This window comes from Agelaius phoeniceus, chromosome Z (genome assembly GCF_051311805.1).
Source record: "Agelaius phoeniceus isolate bAgePho1 chromosome Z, bAgePho1.hap1, whole genome shotgun sequence".
Taxonomy (NCBI): Eukaryota; Metazoa; Chordata; class Aves; order Passeriformes; family Icteridae; genus Agelaius; species Agelaius phoeniceus.
Genome location: NC_135303.1, coordinates 56,043,985 through 56,065,708, shown reverse-complemented (window position 1 = coordinate 56,065,708; position 21,724 = coordinate 56,043,985). Strand labels below are relative to the sequence as shown.

The 21,724-nt window shown below is 39.8% G+C and overlaps 1 protein-coding gene across 1 annotated transcript; it reads right to left on the bottom strand.

Annotated features, from left to right (window-relative positions):
• Positions 1 to 1,596: 1,596 nt before the first annotated feature.
• LOC129132901 (fructose-1,6-bisphosphatase isozyme 2) lies at positions 1,597 to 21,291 on the bottom strand. The gene is made up of 7 exons (XM_054652404.2): positions 21,119 to 21,291; positions 18,165 to 18,327; positions 17,154 to 17,246; positions 12,242 to 12,382; positions 10,922 to 11,059; positions 4,812 to 4,931; positions 1,597 to 1,791 (listed from the first exon to the last, which is right to left on the bottom strand). The coding sequence occupies exons 1-7, from the start codon at positions 21,289 to 21,291 to the stop codon at positions 1,597 to 1,599; spliced, it is 1,023 nt and encodes a 340-aa protein (XP_054508379.1).
• Positions 21,292 to 21,724: the final 433 nt, after the last annotated feature.

The window sequence follows — 21,724 nt, the reverse complement described above, 5'->3', positions numbered from 1 at the left end:
TGAAGAGGTCCAAGGTGACTCTCAGGAAGGTCATGCAGGATCCTGATTCCCTCCCTAGGACAACAGGCCAATGTGTATGTCTCAAACAGCAATACCCAGATAGTTGTGGAGCCAACCAAGGATTGTTGGTAATAACAACCAGTGATTGTTGGTAACACACACTGTGAGAAAGAACAGGGTGTGGCTGGAGAAGGTGGCCATACAGAATTAGGGCAGTACCTTTCCAGGACAAACATCCTTGCTGTAACTCTTGGAGATAAGGACAACAGAGTGCAAGCACCAGAATGGGACTGAGAAGGGGGCATGCATGGACTATAGCGAGGGATCAAGACCACCCAAGACACCTGAAGCTCTCTGATCCATTTACAGAAAGGTCTGAAAGAACTGACTGTGCATGATGACTAATTTGTATAGAAAATGAGAAAATTGTATTCATGGCAGGGGGAAAAAAGGTATCCTCACAAAGCCCACAAAGGCACATATGCACCACCTGTCCCTGGACTTCCCATTGGCTGGAGCCATGCTGGAAATAGGACTCTCTCTCTGTGTCTCTCTTGCCTCCCCACTCCTCTTTAAATCATCTCCCTGTGTGTGTCTCTCTCTCCCCCTGCCTCCTGCTCTCTCCCCTTTTGCCCTACCTCTTTATCCAAACCCCGCTGCTGTGTGCGTGTTCTAGGAGATCAGGGACTAACTTCTATCAATTCTCATGCCAAGTGTGGAATTTACTAATAAACTTTTGTAAGCTTCTGCAGACCATCTGACTTTTGTTGCTCTCTTTGACCACAAGCATCTACAAAACTTGGGAGTTCCCTCCCACTTAAGGACAGGACAACGCTGTGACTAGTGATGGCAATATAACGTGTAAAGGGGCAAGCTTCAATCTGAAATAAGAACCTTTCAAAGTAAGAGAAAATTGAGGTATAACAGTGTCTTTGTATCCTCTTCCAGAGGACAATGGATCAACAGAATAGGCATGATTTGGGTGTCACATTCATGGTTTATTATAATTTGTGCTTTGAAAGGTGTGTGTAAATAACACATTCTGTTTCCTGTTCTTGTGAGAAATTAAATATCCTGGCAATGCTGCAGCCTTTTCATCTCTTTTAATTACCCCAAATTTATATAATTTGCAGCTTAAAAATATTGTTTCAGACAGCATAAGACTTTTGCTCTTCTTAGGGCTGTCAAGATAAAAAGCATCTGCAAGAAAGTCTCTGACAGAAAATCCAGATAATGACATTGCAAATATTGATGCAGAAATCCCGTTGCAAACAATGCCATCCATGTAATGTTAGATGTAAAATTTCAGATCAAGTGGGGATACTGACAGAACTCACTTCCTTTTGTTAATATTATATAAAGTAAGTAGTTTCTGTTTGTCATGACTCTGTCTCTGCACTTGCCCTGAATAAATCAGAATTAAAGGATTTATACACTTGCCTGCAAGGAGAAACAAAATCTCACTATTTTTCCTGCTCTTGTAAACTGGGACTTTCACTGAGACATTGGTGGAAAATGCTAGAATCCACTATTTTGAAAGGTAAAGCTTTTCCTGAAGACTGAAAATGGGCAAGCAAGATCTGATGTGGAAAGTCTTTAGCTGCTCTTCTGGTGTTTCTGTACACAAGCAAGGTATTCTTGCACATCGTCTGGAGAGCCAAGGATAAAAGGAACTCTCTGGTGAATATTCTCAGGTTTCACATCCAACACTGCTTCGGTCCCTGTAGTTGCTATGCCACCTGCCTGCTCGATGATGAAAGCCATAGGGTTGCATTCATAGAGAAGTCGGAGCTAGAAAGAGAGAGGAAACACCTGATTGCCTATGGAGGAAATTATATCAAAGGACTTGCCAAAATTTAGCATTCTTTTTGTGATTTTAGAAAATTTTGTACCAAGCTTCAACTGACCTAAGTAGCAATGTCTTTCAGAGAGCCCTTCTTTCCCTCTGCTCACCTTTCCTAAAGCCTTCTGCTTGGAGGAACAGTGTGCCGACCTTACATCCAGGCATCACCATATAATTTCCAAGCTGACATACAGACATGCAGCACCAGTGAAGCTGTATTTTGTCAAAAATGTCAAAAGTGGGTGTCCCACAGGCATCAGCAAAACAGTTAAGCCGGCTAAGCTAACAGTACTGGGAAAGAAAAGCCAAAATATCTTCTCATATGGAGTCTTTACATGTTAACTCAGAGCTTGGGATAATCATGTTATGCTTAGTCAGGATATTTTGGAGTTTGAAACTTGATGCTCCCAGTTTCAAATTTCAGGATTTTATTGCTTCTCTTCAGAAATGTAGATAGATATTAGTGGCCTGAACTTATCCAGATTATGGCTTCAGAAGGAGCTGCAGTTATTTATTAAAGGCAAAATTTCCCTTTCAGTTTGGACCCTGGTATCTGTTGACACTTTTTTAAAATGTTACCTCTTGGGGTGAGTGTGTGGAATGCAAATTTATTTAGGACATATGCCAAAAGTTTCTGTGTTTAAATGAACAGGAGTAATAGCTGGTCAGTTCTGAACAAATATTATTTCTGTATGTTTATCCATGAAGTGCTCATGTACAACAATATTAGCACATGTTTTGTTTAAAGGACTCTTGACATGTTCAAAAGAAGAAAAATTTTCTGGGAAAAAGGAAGTGTGACAGAATGCTACTGTATAGAGAGACGAGAAATGGGTTGAGCACAAGAATTCACTACCCATCATGCCTTTAGCACACTGCAATAAAACCATGATATGCCACAACTTAAATGGCACTTTATTACCTTCTTTCTTATCTTTAAAGCCCACTGAAGTGCTACTTCTGGTACAAGGACTCCATCTCTGAGGCAACATAGGACCAGTATCTTTCACTCTTCTTCCTACTGCTTGGCCCAATTCTGGAAAGTCATGAGCCAGCAAAGAGCAGTGGTATCATACATGGAACCACATTTCAAGTGTCTTGTTGCTACTGTGACTATGCAACTCGAGGAAAGCAGTTTTTCATCAGGTAGCAGTACAACTGCACTTAGGGATCTTCAGATGGGCTCTGTCTTCAGATAGGTTTAACATTTTCACCTACTAGAGAACTATAAGCCTTAAGTTTATAAAAAATATTATTAAAAATATACCATTTGAAAAGGAGATTTATTTGTTGTCTTGTCCTGTAGTGTTTATTGTGTATTGTTTATAACAAAATAGCATTTAGTTTTCTTTCTTTAACTTAAAAAAGGATCTGTAAATTTTAGGGCCTACATCCATGTAATTTGCGTTTACTCTAAAGACTTTTGATCAAGTCCTTTTGATAATTCCCGTGACATTTATTATTTTCAGCTCTTTAACTAAGTACATAGACTGTCTTTCAGGAGAAAGATGATCAGGGCACTTGCCACAAGAGTATTATTTCTCCAATAAGAAAAGATACATATGAAAAGAACTATATACACCTGCACACTTAGACAGAAAGAAAACTTATTTTTAATGGCAGCATGTTTTGCTTCTTCCATTACTCTCTTTACTGTGGCAGTTCAAGCCAGAGCAATCCAATAATAAATGTGGGTTAACTCTGTGGAAACTATAAAGTTATGTAAGTGCTTTGTTCCTTTGTACTTTTGTCCTGTTTTTCATTCTCTCTATTCAACAATGGTTTAGTACAGATTTAAAAACAAAAAGTTTCATTTGAAGAGGCCAGTCAGCAAACCCATTTTTTTCACATACAGCAAATTCCTTTTTTGTCCCTTTATCTTATGTACAAACAGATCCACATCATTTAGTGAGAGTTTTTGTAGTGGTGTTTTTGTATCATCACCATGATGATACCAGTAGTTCTCTCTCCCTAAAGACGGTAGATATTGGGATATTCTGAGACCAGTGTGGGAGATGAGGCAGATTCCTTCATGTACCAGCCATGGATGCAAAAACATTTGAATAGAAGGTTTTAAGTATGGCGTAGATCAGGAAAGAATGTATTCTTGGAGTCAGAACACCATGTCCAACCTATTATGTACTAAGCTATTGATTTCCTAAGGATGACCTGGAGGTTACTGCTGGTCTACAGATCATCTGTATGACTAGGTCTCTTAAAAAATACTTGTTTAGAAAGTTGATAATAAGGGTATTTGATACTGCAGAAGAGAAGTTGAGGCTGACAATGGTTCATGGCCCATCTCTTTAAAGACTGACTGCATTGCATTGCACTGCATTGTCACAGTGCATTTTGTACTGGTGTCCAAATAGGAAGTCATATTTTCCTAAAATACTGAATGAAACCCACCTTCCACTGTAATCACCTTTTCTGACCAGGTAGTAGAACCCTGAGTTTGCAGAGCTGGTGATATAAGTGTCCTTTGGAAACACAAGGTAGGAAAACCTTTTTTCTAGCATTGGACAAAACCCTTTCTAGGGCTCGGCTTGTCCCACCAGCAGGTGTGATAACTCTAGCTGCCAGTTTAAAGTGCAGAGGTTTTCCTTAGATCCATGTTGTATCTGCCAGCCATGCACAGGTAGTCTCAATGGGTTTCTATGGCGCTGAAATACCACCTTTAGAAAAATCCTTGGTCGTAAGTCCTAAAAATCCTAAAAATCCTAAATCCTTGGTTGCTGTGAAAACCACTTGAGTATTTAATAATATGAAAACACAGAGGAAGATTTCTGGCCTAAATTGGCAACTGCCTAAATTTCTTTCCTAAACTCTATTGCTGAGCGTAATTTTCATTAATAATTTTTTCCACAGTAGAACATTATTATATGTTTATTTATCTAAACTATTGCTCTGGTAATACCAGAGATATTAGGTCGGCTAAGCTCCCCAGAAAGGAATTCAAATGACATACCTTTCCTTTAGGACTCTTCTGATTAGCAGGATACATGAAGATCCCACCGTACATCAATGTACGGTGAACATCAGCTACCATGGAGCCCACATACCTGGCACCGTATGGGGAACTGCCATCCTGAAAAACATAGAGCAAAGCACTATATTTACCAGGTTAGAAAACTAGTAACGTGGCAAAATGTAATTTTGGTATGAAGCAGGAAGCACAGCTGCTTAAATCAATGGCTGCTTATGGACACTGCAATTATAATTTGGTACTGCAAAATACCGAAATCAGTCCTGAGCTCAGCCTTTTGTAAGATGTGATTGTCTACAGGGTTCAAAGATAAGAGTTTTAAAGAGCTGCATTCACTCTGGTAAGCAAACCAGAGTGCCTGTAATTTGGGTGTACAATTTGGGATCAAACTCCAACCTGTGAAAAAACAAGGGACTGAAAGCTTCTTCACCTTATCAGAACAAGGTCAAAATAATGTGGTTTTTGATCTTTCACTGGTTCCTAAGCCAGAGCATGAGGAGTGGTGTCACTCCTCTACATGTCCAGATGGTTCCAAGAGGACTCCAACTTTTACCTTCAGGTTATTTGTCAGGTAGAGAAATTGGTCATAGCATTCATTCTGCAGCTTAGTTTGGGAGATCGCAATTTATTAATGAATGTAATTTTCCTTGCTTTCAGCTTAGAAATTGATGTCATTGAAGGACAGGCCATTTTAACAAGAGCAATCAAGGAAGCATTCATGTCAGTCTCAGGTCTGCTGGTCATAAAAATGGGTAGGTAGAAGATATAGAAGACAAGCAAGGTGTCTTGAACAGATAGAAATATGTACAGTCGACCAAATAAGCTCCACTGAAGAAATTTAACATGTCACTATACCTTTATGAAGGGGAGATACAAAATACAGATGTAAACTAAAGGAAAACTTTTTAAGAAAATAATTTTGCTGGTCTTTTCATGTCTCTCAGTCTGTCTTCAATAAAGCTGAGGAGTAATTTTTATCTTCCCAGAACATTACTAGAGACTGAACTTCATGAATATTTAATAGACATATATGTTTTGTATTACAATGCTAAAAGTCTGAAAAGATCTCAGTGGGTATTTTTTCCTGTCTGGGTCGGTTTTCTAATAAAAGATCTCAGCACTTTCTACAGAGCTCATCCTGTACTGATATTACATCTAGAAAAATACATAGAAAACTTGTTCAGCAATGCCAGTTCCAGCACCTTCAGACACCACAAGCTATTCATATTTCCCTGCAAAATCATAATGTTGGCTGGGGAAAAACTTCCACAACTGGAAGGGAAATAGAGAAAAACATAATTCTATATTGAATAATTTTTTTGAATTGTTCAATGTGACTGTGAAGTATTAATAATTACCCTCTATTAAAATGGAAAAAAATCTCATTAAATTACATATTATAAAGCAACAGAACACTAGGAAGTTAAGCTCTATGCTGCTAAACATAAGATTTTGATTTTTGATATAGCTGATAATAAAATTAGAAAACAGACCTATTCCAGGCCTTGTTCAACTGTACATATGTTGGTTTTTATGATTCACATTGCACATGTAAGAAGAACAATGAAAAATTCAGAAGTAAATAATGCAAACTATGAAAGATGGATAAAGCACAGCCTAGAGCTATTACATTTAGTTTTGTTTAAATCTGGTCCTATTAATTGTAGGCATAAATGAACAAAGCTTTTAAGTATTTGCTCCCTTGTTTTTCATGGTTTATGCTCAAATAATTGCATATTTAGGCTTCAAATGATGACTTCTCCATCTCACAGCTGATTGTACTTGTGACTTCACAATTGTAAAAACCTGACATCAGGAAAAACCAAGCACCTTAAGAGGTATTAAAGAGAGACAAATGTGAGTTTTCAGGTAAAATCTGAAAGATATGATTATAATCTCAAATTACCTTTAAAAATACAATCAAAAGAAGAACTTTCTTTTGTGGTTTTAAAAGATAATGAACTGAGTCTAAAGAAAAGTTTGTTAAGCACCAAGAAAAGCCATAACATATTAACAAGCAGCCCCTGAACCAGACTGCTAAGGATTGCTTCTATGATATTAATAAGGACTCTGTAAACCACAGGTATGAAATTTAGTGACCATGAGCTGCACAGCTGAGCCACCTGTGTACACATCATCTGACGGGTTTGGAATGTGCTAGATTTCCTATTCACATGCAGATTATTTACATAATTCATATGTACATGGACTGTGTTATGCAAAGGGTGCTTTGTGGGTTCCCTTCCAACTCAGGATACTCTAAGCTCTAAGCATGAGATGCCACTGACAATTTTAGTTGCTTCTTACCCAGATAGATATTCACCAGCTAGAGACACAGTGCTGAGACTGTGCTGAGAAAAATACAGATAAATTGCTCCCTTCTGAGAAGGTTATCACTTGAACCACATATTGAAATAAAATTTTTACTTCCCTTAGCATACAGCTGTCTGCATAGAAGATTAAATACTCATTTTAGTTAGTGAAATGTTATTTCTTGTTTCTCCAGTTTTGTTGCTCATGCATTTTTTTACAGATAAGAAAGTTAATAGGTGTTGCATGTGTATTGGCATATTGCCCAGGCGTTCTTCTCAAACAAAATAATAGAGCATGAATGCTAGACAGGTTCATCCCAAGTCCTCAGTAATGCCAAGCTCTGTGTTTGCTCAATAAGCACTTCTGATTGCTTAGTTGATGCCAATGAAAGAGCTGGAGATCCTTCATGTTCCCTTGGTCAGTATCCATGTTGAGTAAACTTGTGTCTCCTCTTTGTTTTACCCCTTCTGCTGCTTTTACTTTTTTTGCTTGACTCAAAGGAACAAAAATGATACATAACACATAGGTCCTGTGATTTTTTTTCATTCACATTCTGATAGAAGTCAATTTTTCATTTCTTTCTTCTACTGTTTTCTGACAGTCCTGCTCTTCCACAGCAGAGCAAGACCAGGTTTTCCTTATATAAATATGATGACCGGGGGGGAGCAAGAAATTTTTTCTACAGACTACAACAGCAACACCCTGCATCCCTTACTCCACGTACAGATGTGGTGACAAAAGAATAGTAGTTTTTACTAGTTTTTACTAGTATCACTTGGACACAGCTGGGCTTCATACTGAAATGTGTTGTTGAGGCCATTTTTAATGGCACTGCTGAGACAAATTCTTAACGAGGGAGTCTCAGTTGCATAGCTCTCATCATCAGCAAGCTGTGGTGAGACTCAAATTCTCTTGTGCCTGACTGTAGGAAGCAAAGACAAAAGTAGGTGTCATAGCAAAGTGTGACAATGTCCACAGGGTATTTCAAATTCTACCAGTGCCAGAGAAAAGCTAGGGGGAGGAAGAACCCATTTTAGGGAAGTGTTGTAGTAGAATTTGTGCAGAGACGGTTTCTGGCCCAGCAGTGCCCACTAAGCATTGCAGACTGGAGTGAACATGTTGCGTTACAGGCAACTTTGCAAACAGAAGCTTGCTCTTCAAACTGGTTAAGCAGCAGTGTGATTTTGTCATGCTAAATAAAAAATCAGCTTCACTCTCGTACCAGAAGAGATGTGGTTAGACGTGTGTTTCCCACTACATGATAGTAGTAGGAGGCTTAGTCTGGCCTGCGGAAACATCAGCATTTTTCTAGTGCTTTTTGTTCAGAATTGATGCCTTAGGTAAATGGTGATCCACAAGAAAATTTGAGGGTCAATGCAATTTTGTAGTCTAAACTGTCTGATGTGGGACACTGCTGTTAGATAGTAAGGGGCAATCTTTCTTCTACTCATAGATGATTGTTTTTTAGTGTTTTGTTGCTAATGACAATGATATATAACATAGGATATCTTATGGATCACACTGTACTTTTGATTCCCTGCTATATTTTTAACTTTTCAGTTTTTCATGGCAAAGTCAGAGAGTCATCTGAACAGCATGTTGACCAAGAACCACAGAAAGGAGTTAATAGAGGTAAGATCTAAGGAAGAAAAATGCAAAAAAGTGACAGATAGCTAAAAGTGATGCCTGAAGAGTATAGGGTGAATGATCTGCCTGAACAAGGCATGTTCCTCCATGCTCATGTCAGCTCCTCCTCAAGGCACAGGCAGGGGATATTCAGCAGACACCCTCACTACCCTTCTGCATGTGCAGAGAGGGCGACAGAGACTGAAACTGTGAAAATCTCCACCTGGCTCCTGTAGGGAAGGTAGGGACATCACCAATGTGGCTGCAGCTGGGTAGCCTTACAGATGAGGCCAGGAAGCACATTTCATGCTACAGAGAAATGGCAAAACCTCTCTAGTCCTCCCCACAATGCAACTATTATGTCCTTTCCAAATCAAGGAACTGAGTTGTGCTGCTTCCAAAACTCAGGTTCATCACAAGCTTCAGATGGGCAGGCCACTTCCTTGTGCTTTGTGGCTATAACATTTGTGCCTCAGCCCTTCTCATGCTGGCAACTGTACATCTCAGAGCAGCAAAAAATGTGATTGTTCAGCACAGCTGAGAAGATTTCCTGTGCCCCAAATAACCCACACGCTTCTGTGGTGCTTGCTTTAAAATAACAAAAATATCTGCAAGCTTCTCTTGCATTAGAAAAACAATTTCAATAGGCTTGCACAGATTTGAGATAAAACAGTGTTTGCAAATTAGTTTTTTCCAGTATGTCCTAACTTTAGGATTTAGGAAGTCACATGATAGAGCTGTCCTCATTGATCCTGTGGGGAAATACCTCTGTCTGGTCTTTCCACAGATTTTGAAATCTCTTCAGTCTTTTCCTCATTGCCTGGAGTTGATGCATTTGTTTAAGAATTTTACTTTAAACAACATTTTGGTGGTTTGCAAAAACACAATAACTCCAGTCTTAGTGCATGATACTGAATACATAGCCTGGTATAACGTCAGCAGAATGAGAAGCACAGATGTTCTTCACTTTCCCAGCTGGATTCAGGGAAGAATGAAAGTTGTGTCATGGGCTTCTGCTTCTCTCACAGCTGAACTGAATGCAGACTTTGAAGTCTCAAAATAATCGCAAATATTCAAAGTTAATATATTTAGAAGGCTGTAATGTTAGACTCTCTGTAGCTATAATCTGAGTAGTATGCAAAGGAGGGTTTGATACTTAGTCAGTAGTCTTGCAGCTATAGCTGATATGCTAAATCCAGATTTTTTTAGCTCAGAAAGAGGAGCTTATCATGGGACCACAGTTTAAATACTTTCTTATTATATTTCCCTTTTACTGCACCCTGAGGTTTTTACTGAATCCATTTATTTAACATAGACCACATTACAAGTATCCTTGACAACTAATAGTTTAAAAATAATCTGACTTTTTTTTTAATAGGAAGAGTTTTAAAAACACCTTCCTAACCAAATTAAGTCCTGAGTTGATCCGCATGACCATATTTCATTTTGAATTACTTTTCACAGCCACACTTCTTAGAGAGCTTCCAGTTTTCCATATTGAGAGCTTGTGTTGTCCTCCTAGCATTGATAAGTTAATACCAAACTGTATTTGTCCAAGGAAGTTCATCAGACATGGGATGTCTCTCTTTAACCATCAAATATAGTTAATTTGTGCCTCACACCATTAGTTTAGTTTTCTCCCCAGCCTATAGGTTGTTCATGCTCAATATGATGCAAGTAGACTGTGCAAGAATGATACTGCATTTTTCAGATGCAAGAGGGTGCAGGAAGGAGAAGGTGATGCCACCCAGATTCCTGCAAACACCTTCTGGACAGCACATGGAATCTAGCCCTGAACGCCCAACTGCACACATTACTGAACTGCATATTCAGATAAAGCTAGAAAATGAGAGTATCCCCAAATTTGGCAGGCACATTTCTGGAGTTTTGTTGAAAGATCTAGTTCTCCAGCAATTTCCCATCACACAAACAAGTTATGACTTTATTTACAAAAGTCTAAGTTACAAAAGATGTCAGGATGCCAAAAAAAAGTCCCATTACATGCATATCCAAAATGGACCAGCTGGTACGAAAGGGTTACATGGGTCTGAACTCAGGAAGACCTTCAAATCCTTTTCCATCAGCCAGGACTGCATGGAATGCAGTGCTTGCCAGTGAACGGTACACTGGGTACAGTGCTAATATTTTCTTACCTCAGGGAATTTCTTCTTTTGTAAATATTCTGTCATTGCAGGATCAAAATACTTTGCATAACCTTCATTGAGACTGTATACCTTCCCCTTCTTCTTGATTTTAACATCTCTGTCCACCAAAATAAATTCACCAAGACCCTGCAGGACAGGATAAATGAGGTATTAGCAGACAATTTTGTTGGCTTTCTGTAACAGTTGTCACACTAGACATGGCAGAAATATTAGCACAGTTTGATCCTTTCAGTACTGGTCTAGTGTATAAACTCACAATATTTCAAAAAGAGCAGAAGGCAGAGAATTTACACTAACTTAATGAAAACTTGTCACATCAGTACTATAAACAAAACCTAATTGGAATAGAGTATCAAAAGAACACAAATCAGCCCTGAAAGCAGATGGATCATGAATCTTGTCCTCAAATGATAAGACTGCACATTAAGAAATGGCACTGCCTTCTGACTTCTGGACTCTTTTTGCCTGTCTTGTCCAAATAACCTAATGTGAATGTGGTCAGTTACACCCATGTGCTGCTCTCTGCAGTTTTCAACTTCCACCTTCTCTTGCTCTGTCTCAAGCAGAGCGTTTCATCTCCCAGTTCTTTCCACTTGGAATGAGACTATTTACAAACATTACAAGAAGTTCTAGTACTAATTCATCCTTTTATTAAAAACAACCCCACAAAACCATGAAAGACCACAGTATGTTATTCCCCTCATCTAATTCTGGTTTTACAAATGAATGATCTTTCTAGCATTCCCACAGTAACACTCATCGTGTTCCTGGGCACTCAAGAGTGGCACATGTTCAATTATACAGGTGTTGTTGTCCTTTTGCAAATTTTTGGGCACGCACCTTAGGTGACAGCCATAAAACTCTACTGCACTCAGGAAATGAAACATCACTTGGCTCAAGCTATCAAAAAAATGGTCCTTGCCTCAGGCTAAACAATGAACATGTTGATGTTCTTATTCAGACAGAAAAATCAATATGAAAATAAACACAGATTCCTTTAAGTGAAGACAAAGACACAGTACAAATTAAATTTTCTTAAGTGTTGGTTTGAATGAAAAGGGTTTCAGACACTCAATTGAGAATTTAAGTTAATTTCACTTCTATTGAGTAGGAAAAAACCAAGCAGGTATTGCAACCAACATGCTCATATCTTATTAAATATTTATAAAGGTGGGATGATCTAGGATACAGAGAAAAGAATTGCATAAAGTGGATAGATTACAGAGACAAGGATTAACAAAAACAAGTAAAACCAAGCACAGAGAGCTCTAAAAGACAGTGGCAATGTGATTAACACCATGACTGTACCGGATCGAGCATGAAGCAGTCCACTCCTTGCCCTGTGGAGAGTGCAACCAGCGTAGCACTACCATACAGGGCATAGCCTGCAGCAACAATATTGCGTCCAGGCTGTAAAGCATCTTTTTCAGAGGGCTCATCATCTGTTTCCTGAGGAAAAATTACCATTTGAACCAAAGGTTAAATTCTGATAATGAACAATAGAAACAACTTTTCAATAATAATGTGCGACAGATTTCCTTTTTCTGTCTATGCAGGCCTTTGAAACAACAAAACCAGAGATTGTTACTCCCCCCACCCCTTGTTCAGGGCAGGCTTGGTATAGGTACATGTACATGCTGAGACAGGATGTTGAGAGTTTGTTATTTTATACATGTCATGCAATCAATATGATACATGCCACAAAGCTGATCCCTTAGCATTATATCCCAAGCTATTAATTGAGGATCATCAGAAAACTGAGACAGAGCAGAGATACTAATCTTCTGTAAATGTAACATAAGCTATGATGCTGACACCCCTCAGAGGGAATAACTGATAAATGTTGTAATTAACATTACAAAAAAATGCTCCCATAGTACAGAATAAAAGGGTATATGGTGCAACATGATGTAACCAAGTTTTTGCATTGGTCTCTTCAAGTGAAAGGATGCTTAACTGAAGGAATATAAATGTTCATCTATTGTACACAAATGCTCAACATATTATATACAAAATAACAAATGCATTTGGCTATGTAAAGTGTGCATGTGTGCAGATACTCATCTATAAGTCTACACAGAACATTCAGGTGGCATTTTACTTCAAGCTTTTAACCAATTTCTGACAATCATATTTTGATCTGGCACTTTGGTTATCATGGAGCAACAGCAGCCCAAGCAGACAAGGTGCAAATATTTCCAGCCAGCTCTAGGGCTGTGCCTCAGCCATGGCTTACAAGAGTTTGTCTGGTGGGTTGGGTAAGGAGGACAGCCAACAGTACTTGGGAAGGCTGGTTAGAGCCTTCATCTCCTGCTGCTACAGAATGGGTCAGGATTGCTTGATATTAATATTTATTTAGAAATTCATCATTTGTGGTGGGTCTCATAGGGATGTTTTGGTGGTAGCCAATGGGGAATTGAAATGAAACACTCCCCTTTCTTCAGACCATGGCTTAGTACTTTCTTGTTCCCAACTCAGACAGTTTCTCAGTGATTGCACAGGCTTATTTAGATTGAGTAGCAACTAAATAGAAACAGCAAGTCTAGCCCTGAACATTTGATTAAAAGAAATTAAAATCCATGATGACTGTCTTGTGTAGAAAATAAAATATTTGCCCATTAGGATCCTAGTAAGGTGTTCCCATTCATCGTTGTATGCCAACACCTCAAAGAAAGCTGAGACGTGGGACACTAAAACAACACCTTCTTGGTACACAAAGATAGTAATTTCACATCAAAAAATTTTCATTTTCAGCTGAAAGACTTCGTTACTAAAGTCACTTCACTTACAGTCTTTAACTGTATTTTGCTCAAATCCTTTTAATACTATTTTGCCAAGTCCTTCTGTGGAAATAAAAAATCCAGTTGACAACCAGCTTTTCATGAGAAGAACTGAAATATAGCATGTACAAATTTATGTATATATATATTTGTATATATATTTGTACATGCTGAGGGACTCCGTCCCTCAAAACTATGTCAAGCTGCCTATTCTGGGAGGTTATAATGAAGACTAGTTTAAACTTTTGTTTGCATATTTCAGAGCTTCGAAAATTGACTAATATTAGCTAATACTTTGTGAAACAATCCTTACAGTACCAACTATTATGGCCTAGGTAGCTTCATCTCTTTCAAAAATATACCCCTATGGTACATACATCTCACCATTAAAAGCAATGGTTGTCTATAGGAGACAAATTATTTGCAGCATCAAATGCAGAATTAAACATTCATTTGGACAGTTAGTTTCAAACATATTTTGGTTGTCATAGCTTTTTGTATGCTCCTCTCATTAAAGAAAAAGTAATTTTATATGGAGCAAAGTGGTTTGTTTTCTAGAATACAGTATATATACAATACATGCAACTTTGGGTTATATATGATATTGTTTTAAAATATATTTTTTCTGAGATGAGCTTTTCAGTCCTATTTCTTAAATGCATTTTTTATGTTAATATGACTGAGAAACTATATATTTGACCATTCTGAAAAAAGCAGAGGAACTCCTCCCTCAAGGTATAGTCAGTTGGGCTGAGTTAACTTGTTAACGTTCATCCTTATTCACAACTGTGTTTCCAAGAGCTAGCTTCCAAAAAGAAGAAGAAAAAGGAAAACATTTGCAGAGTGAGTCAAAATGTGAAAAAGCTACAGATCAGCTGATACTTCTATGTTAGGACAGCAGAATTTTGCTCTGCCAAGTACCATGTACTGTTAAACAAACCAGGGAATTAAGCTGGGCAGTGCACTCTGATAATTGCTATTTTCTCTTCTTTCTGGTGCATAGATGGATTTCCTGTCCATTATATTTTGACTGTGATGGTGGTAGTGAAATACCTTCAGAGGCCTTTATGCAAAACAATAAAATAGACAGATGGACTGCAAATAATTAGTTGTAATGACTCTGTCCCTATAACTCATAACTGGTGTGAGGCTGATGAAACAAAGGCTGCAGAGTTTGGCTATAGGGGTACCCTCAGGAGATATCTGAGTCAAATTTTTTTGTGTTTGTGATTTGCCTGACATCACACGAGGGAATTCTCATCAGCACTGAGAGCAGCGCTAAAATGACTTGATTTCCAGGTCTCCATTTTGTATCATGTGTTTCATGAGTAGCCTTTGTGTTTTTACTGAATTCTTACACCTTCTCTGTGAGGGACCACATGAAGGGGAGGACACTGTAGGAAGGGTAGCAAATAAAATACATCAGAAGCATTGGGCAAAGTTACAAATTAAAACCAAAATGAAACAAAGCAAGAGAGTTTCATAGCATATTTGTGCAGTATGAATTAAGGATTGTAGATTTATCTCAGTGGCATGAAAACCTGGGAAGAACTCAAGCAAAAAGCATTTATTGTCACCATATCTTGATGCTTCGGCAGCTGAGAACCCCCCACTCAGTGGCAGCAGTTAACCAATCCCCTTCTGATTCAGCAAGGCTCCTCCCTCAGCCACACTTTTCAGGTGTTTCTGATTTTCAGCTGCACCACCCTGGTCTCAGAAAGCAAAGGCCAGGTGGAAAATTAAATAAAGCTGAGATATTTATTTCCTCATGGGTTTTTCTAAGAAACTGATAGAGTGCTTTTGTGACATCATGAAATGGTCCCTCCCACTGTGGTGGAGGCTCTGGATTAGAAGCAGTCAGACAACTGTTTTCAGGATTGAAATGTATTGTCCAAGTCTGGCCTTTCTATAAGAGTGCTTATTATCTGTTTTGGTTTTTTTCTAACATAAGCCTAACATTTCTGCTCTGGAGAGTGTGCCTTTGGAAATGAAATTAAGGTGAGACATGGTGAGAAAATCAGTCAAGAGCTCATCTCAATCTTCAAGGCTAAGGTTCATCCTTTGGAATCACAGTGGTTTTACCTTTTCAAAAATGATATTCATTAATCTTAAATGGCCTAACATTATGTTCTCTTTCTTAAGTGATATTTATCAACTGGAATAAACATCTCACTTTTATTCTTTCACACTGCCCTTTAGTAACTATCAATAAAGCACTTCTTATTTAATAATTTCAAAGGAAAATGCAGCTGTTGTCTACTGCAAATATTGGGAGATGCTGTTGTCATTTAGGGTATCTTTGGAGAGAGAACTGAAAAGGGTGGAGGTCCCTTAACATTAGAGCACATTTCATGGATTTCATTAACACAGATAAGCTCTTTTCCCTGCAAAAAGCAAGAAGCTGCATGGTACTGGAGGTAGTCCCAGGAATGCTCTTTCAAAAATCATACCCAGGCACCATCTCAGTGCTGTCTGGCCTGCACGGCATCTGTGGTGTGGGTTTGCACTAACCAGTAACAGTGTGGACGGCCAAATTCCAGGACTTGTGCCACAACCCTTTTGGTGTTGTGCCATAACTATTTGATTCACTAGTAGATGCATATTCTCAACAGTGACGACTATTGTATTACCTACAAGAAATGTAAAAGCCAAGGACTAACCAGCTGAAATTTATGAGCTAAAAGGTGAGAGACTTAGAAAACATATCTTCATTTGCTCGAAGTGTAACATCTGAGTCTGCAAAGACTTCTTTGAAGTCAGAAGTAGTGTAAACTGTTATTTCACAATAGCAAATGGCTGAGGGTCTCCCACAGTCATATGACCGTGAGCTCAGGCTTTGGAAAAAACACCAACTGCTGGGAGCTTAGCAAACAAATCACAAGACTTGGCATGACTGGAGCTCTCAGTGTTTGCTGCTGCTCTGTGCAGCCATAGGGGAGCAGACATGCTACCGGGGCCCGATGAGTGTGGGTGATTGCTTCCTCCAGCCCCCAGCGTTTCCATGCCCACAGACTCCCATCCATGGCAGGCACAGCAGCTGGCTCTGGCAGGCCACACAGGCCGGTCCAGGGCTGCCAGCCACCCGCGGTGGGTGTCCAGGAGGACAAACACTGCCATTCCTCGGCACCTAAGGCTGTCAAGCACCGCTGAAGGAGCTAACCAGCTGCCCTGGGGCTGAGATCGCGTTAGTTAAGTGCCTTTGTGTGCCGAGGAAGGAAGTGCTGTCACCTAACAATTTCATGGGGCTGGGTATCCCCTTCCTGTGAATTCAGGCAGCATTTTAGCACACGTGAATATGAAGTGTTTGTCTGCCTTTTCTAAGGCTCCCTTTTGCCCAGAGACACCTAAGCGACTATGGAAAGAAACTAGGCAAGGTGAAGAATGCAAGACATTTTGCTTTCACCAAGCAAATCATGCCATGTGTGATTTGCTCCTCTTACCTTTTTGTAGATAGCAAATATTGTTCCTATTGGTGCCAAGCAGTCTATATTGGATGAACCGTCAAGGGGGTCAAAGCACACCACATATTTACCCTAAAACAGAATTGGCAAGGGAACCATTTAAAGGTAAGTTGCTTGGTATTATTATTTCCTTTTACTTGAAAACTCCCATGTTTTTATGTCTGCATTTAGCCCTCCAATTGTGCCTGATACAGCTCGTCAGAGAAGGCTGCACTGTTAACCCAGCTGGCCCTGCAGCACAACACCGACTCCCCAAGGGCCTGCCAGAGAAATCGGAGAGGACATGTTTCTGCTCAGACAGCACAAATGCATGTTACAGAGGAGCAGTCCTCTGCTGCCAAGCAGTGCAAGAAATTGTTTAAAAGCAAAAGGAGTGATGCGTTTTGGAAGCAAGCATCTTCGTCTACTGAATATGTTTTCTTTTGCTACTTTTACCATGAATGAGAGGATTTCGCTGTGTTGTGAGGTTTGAGGGCAAGAAGGCAGAAAGAGAAAAATCTTCGGGAAAGGGCAGGTTACATCAGCATGAACAGTAACTCGCTGTAATAGGATCCCCTCCAGGGGGAAGCCTGATGAAGCAGTCAGGTGTTTCCTTTTAACATGTAACATAACACTCAGTTCTGCCAGCCTCTCATCTCATTTTATCTTTCTAAATACTAATGTAATCCAAAACCATCGCACCACTGGTCAGGGAATGTAATAGTACACTTCCACCTGAGATTTGGGATGTGTTAACAAGCTTAAAAATAATTATTCTCCCCCCTTTACAAAACTTTAATAATAATTTTACTCTCCACATCTCTTTTGCTGTTGAAATCATGCCACCCACTACAGTTATTAATCAAAACAATGCAGAAACGGTGCAAATTTTCTGAATTCCCCCGGGAAGGGTTGGGTTTGGGGGCCAGGGCCAGGTTTCATACTTGAAACAAGAGTGCCACCTGCTGCTGCCTGAGCCGACAACCCCCCGAATGCCGGAGCTGCACAGACCCGCTTGTCTTTCGGGGTGATGATGGCCTCCTTGTTCTCCTCTGTGACCAGGACACAGGTGCTGTAGGAGGACTGGAGCATGTTAATCACCAGGGAGTTGGATAACACATCCAGCTTCTTCACCTCATCACCCGTCACATTCACAGTGCCAGCTATACCAAACCTACAGAAGAGTAAAAATGACGAGAAACCTGAAGGAGGCCAAAGAAACCTGAAGGAGGCCAACATTGCAGGTTTTTAGGAAAAAACACTCCAACAAGTCAAGGTTGTTCCTTCATCTTATCTTCCTACACCTTTAGATAATCTTTGGATGACACAGCTAGGTTGCATTATAAGACTGTTGCTGCTGTAGAAAATAAAAGCATGTGCTTTGAGGCCTCAGCTGGGTCCTCTTGCTCCTGTGTAGATGCTCCCCAGCCCAGAAGCAGAGCCTACAGACCAGGTGGTAAGTACCAGCCTTCCACAGCAGCCCCATGAAGCAGCTGGCTGCAGTTTTGAGGAAGCAGAAAGTGCAGTGAGCATCTGCAATATTTTCTGTCACTAGCTGCTCCGAGCTCCATAGTGGTTCTTTAACCCACATTCACCCTGCCAGCCCCAAATCAGGACTTTAAAGGCATCCCCGGGGAATTTACCAGAGGGAACTGTATCTCTGGATTAAGGTCTGTTTTATTTGGTGATCCTCACCTGAGTTAGGATGACGCTTCTTTTCCCTATCCTGATTTTAGCAATATGCTAATAACATGATATAGTAGTATATATGTTTCTGAGACTTCCAGTTGAAGAAGCACTGTTTAGGCCCAATGTGCATGTTCTGGGCTTCTTAAAAAACACGAAAACCATACAGGGAAAAGCTACAGCTTTTTTTATTCATTAAGGGAAATTAAATGGGGTTTTTTGGGGAGTGGGGGGGTGGTGGAGTGGGGATGGGTGTGGGAAAGAGGGGAGGAGAAAGAAGAAAGTAATTAGTCCATAGAATGATATTGGTCAGTGGCAGGCCTGAGCTGGGAGTGGAGTAGGTGTTTTGTCTTTCTCAAAGCTTAAAGCTGCCTGTGCTTCTCAGCAGAATTGAGTGTTTGGGATATTTTATTTTTGGGTGCCAAATTTAAGATTTTGAAAAGGACTACAATTTTCAGGGAATGGTAAGTACCTGCTCTCCAGTTAGTGTGTTTTCAGGCACAATCACAGACTTGGAAAAAGTTCTCCTTCACTTTTGAATTTAAAATCTGTCAAAAATTCATGCTTAGTGCTTTAACATTAAAGAAGACACTTACAGTCTCCTATTTGGAGGAAGTAGAATAATCAGGGCTCTTTAAATGCACAAATGCAGATGAATGCAAGCCACTTTCACAGTGGTTGAAAGTTTGCCATGGGAATCCCTGAAATTCCATGGTTAGTTTCAGTAATTTGAATGGTGGAAATTACTAATTTGTATGTTTGGATACTTTAGATATTTCTGAGACAACATCTGAAGATTTTTGTTCATAAAAAGAAACATTTGCTCCTTAATGTAATGGATGCTTTGGGTTTTTTTCTGAAGGGGAATAAGGATTACTATTATTATTATTAGAGGTTATTCCACCTCTAGCCTATCAGCCTCTAGCCTCTAGCCTTCTCTGCTGTTACAAACTCTTTCAAAGATTGTCTACATAAAGATAAAAATTATATAAGGTCAACTCTTCCTTTAAGTCAAGGAGGCAAAATAGCTCGGTTTCACCTAGTAAGGACAGAGACAAAGCATAATTTAAGAGTAAGGGCATAGGAGACTGAAACTGTGGTTCACTTTGAGTATGTCTCATGTCCTTTCTAGGTGCTATAAAGTGAGTGCAATAGCTCTGAGACATTGAATTCATGATTTGCCAAGATGATTTAGGACTTTGACCAAATAATCAACAGAAGCACAAAATCCCCCCCAACTCCTAGGGTCACATATTTTGGTGTTTCTGTGGAAGGAAAGAAAATCCCAAATCCCCGAACAAATAATGAATGTTGACTTCCTTTCACAAATATATTCCTGGTCTCTTTCATGCATGCAGGTGTAAGTAACATACTGAGTGAGGCATGTTCAGAAAAATATCTTTTGATACATATCAAGAACTTTCTATTTGAAACACACAGTTTTATTAGGGCATTCCATACCTCTGAACTCCTTCAGATAGATCAATATTAAAAGACTTAGACTGATGTCTATTGCACTTGTCCATGTGGAACAGCGCAGTACCTTCCAGGTTTTGCTAAGGCCATATTTTATTCCATCTGTGAAAGCACTAGATGCCAAATTGTTATGTTTGGTTTTCCTAGAAGGCCTTTTGAGACTCCCTGCCCGTAATCCTCCATGTGGGATACTGCTTGAGGAAGGAAAGAGAAATGCAGCCAGGCACAGCAGAGCATGGGGTTTCTCTCAGGGCTGTTGCTTTAGAGCATTGCTTATTCAGCAGACAGGCAGAAAATCAGCTTCCCAAGATAAGCCAAGCCCTGACTTGTACAGTTCAGCAGAGGGCTTGGATGTTAGCAGAAAATATCACAGTGAGATATTCTGCATTAAAAATATAATGGTGTGATTTTTAACAAATTCACAGTAGATATAAAAATAGATCAGTATCAACAAGTGCAAGAGATAACAAGGTGAGCAGTGCATTGAAGTTCTGTTCTGACTTACATTTTTAGAGTAAAATATTACTGTATTTTTAGAGTAAAATATTTAGAGTAAAATATTATTTTAGAGTAAATTATTATTAAGCAGTTAGCTTAAATGTCTATCTTGCACCCAGTATTAGAATACTCCAGAAAGAAAGCTCCCCTGCTTCCCACTCTTGATAATCCAAGCTCTGACCTTACTCAGTTTAAAAAAGACACTTCCAAGGTATTTATGAATCTCTGCCCACTCCCCAGCCTTGCTATGCCAGTTGCTGTCTCTCTGCCTCCTCTTCCTCCCGGTAGTGCAAGGTAGGACTCACATGTGGGCAAGACCTGCCTTTCTGACAGCAGCAGAAATGGCCTTTATGGCAGTCAGCATGGAGTTGAGCAGCTGCGTCAGCTCCCCCGTTGCTCCCTTCACGCGGCGTCCCTTCTCCATGACAAACCGCGTGAGCGTCAGCATATCCGTCTCGAAGGGGCTTTTGTCCGTCATTTTTGCAGGGTACCAGAGCTCCTTCTCAGCTGGACAAAATGCTCTCTTGCCGTATTGAGGTCCTGGGCAGCTGTTTTATTTTGAGGCGAAGCTGTGCTTGGCTGTGTGGCTGGTCAGAATTTATTAAGATGTTTCTGAGACCATGTGATTGAGTGCTCAGAATAACTGCACCCCAGGCTGGCTCCATGGCTCCACTGGGATGCAGGAAAGGAGCCTGAGACAGGACTACAGCTGAGCAACTACTGCTCATCTGGGCCTCCCCTGTGCTGAAATTAGCTCTGTGCAGATCTAGCTACATATTCTCACTGTATATCAGACTGATTATAATGCAAAACTCTCACTGCCTGCGTTCTTGGAAATGGCTTTCCTGTAGAACCTGTTCAGCAATGGGTTCAGCATAGCCAGGGCTGTGTTTACAAGGCAGCAGAAATGA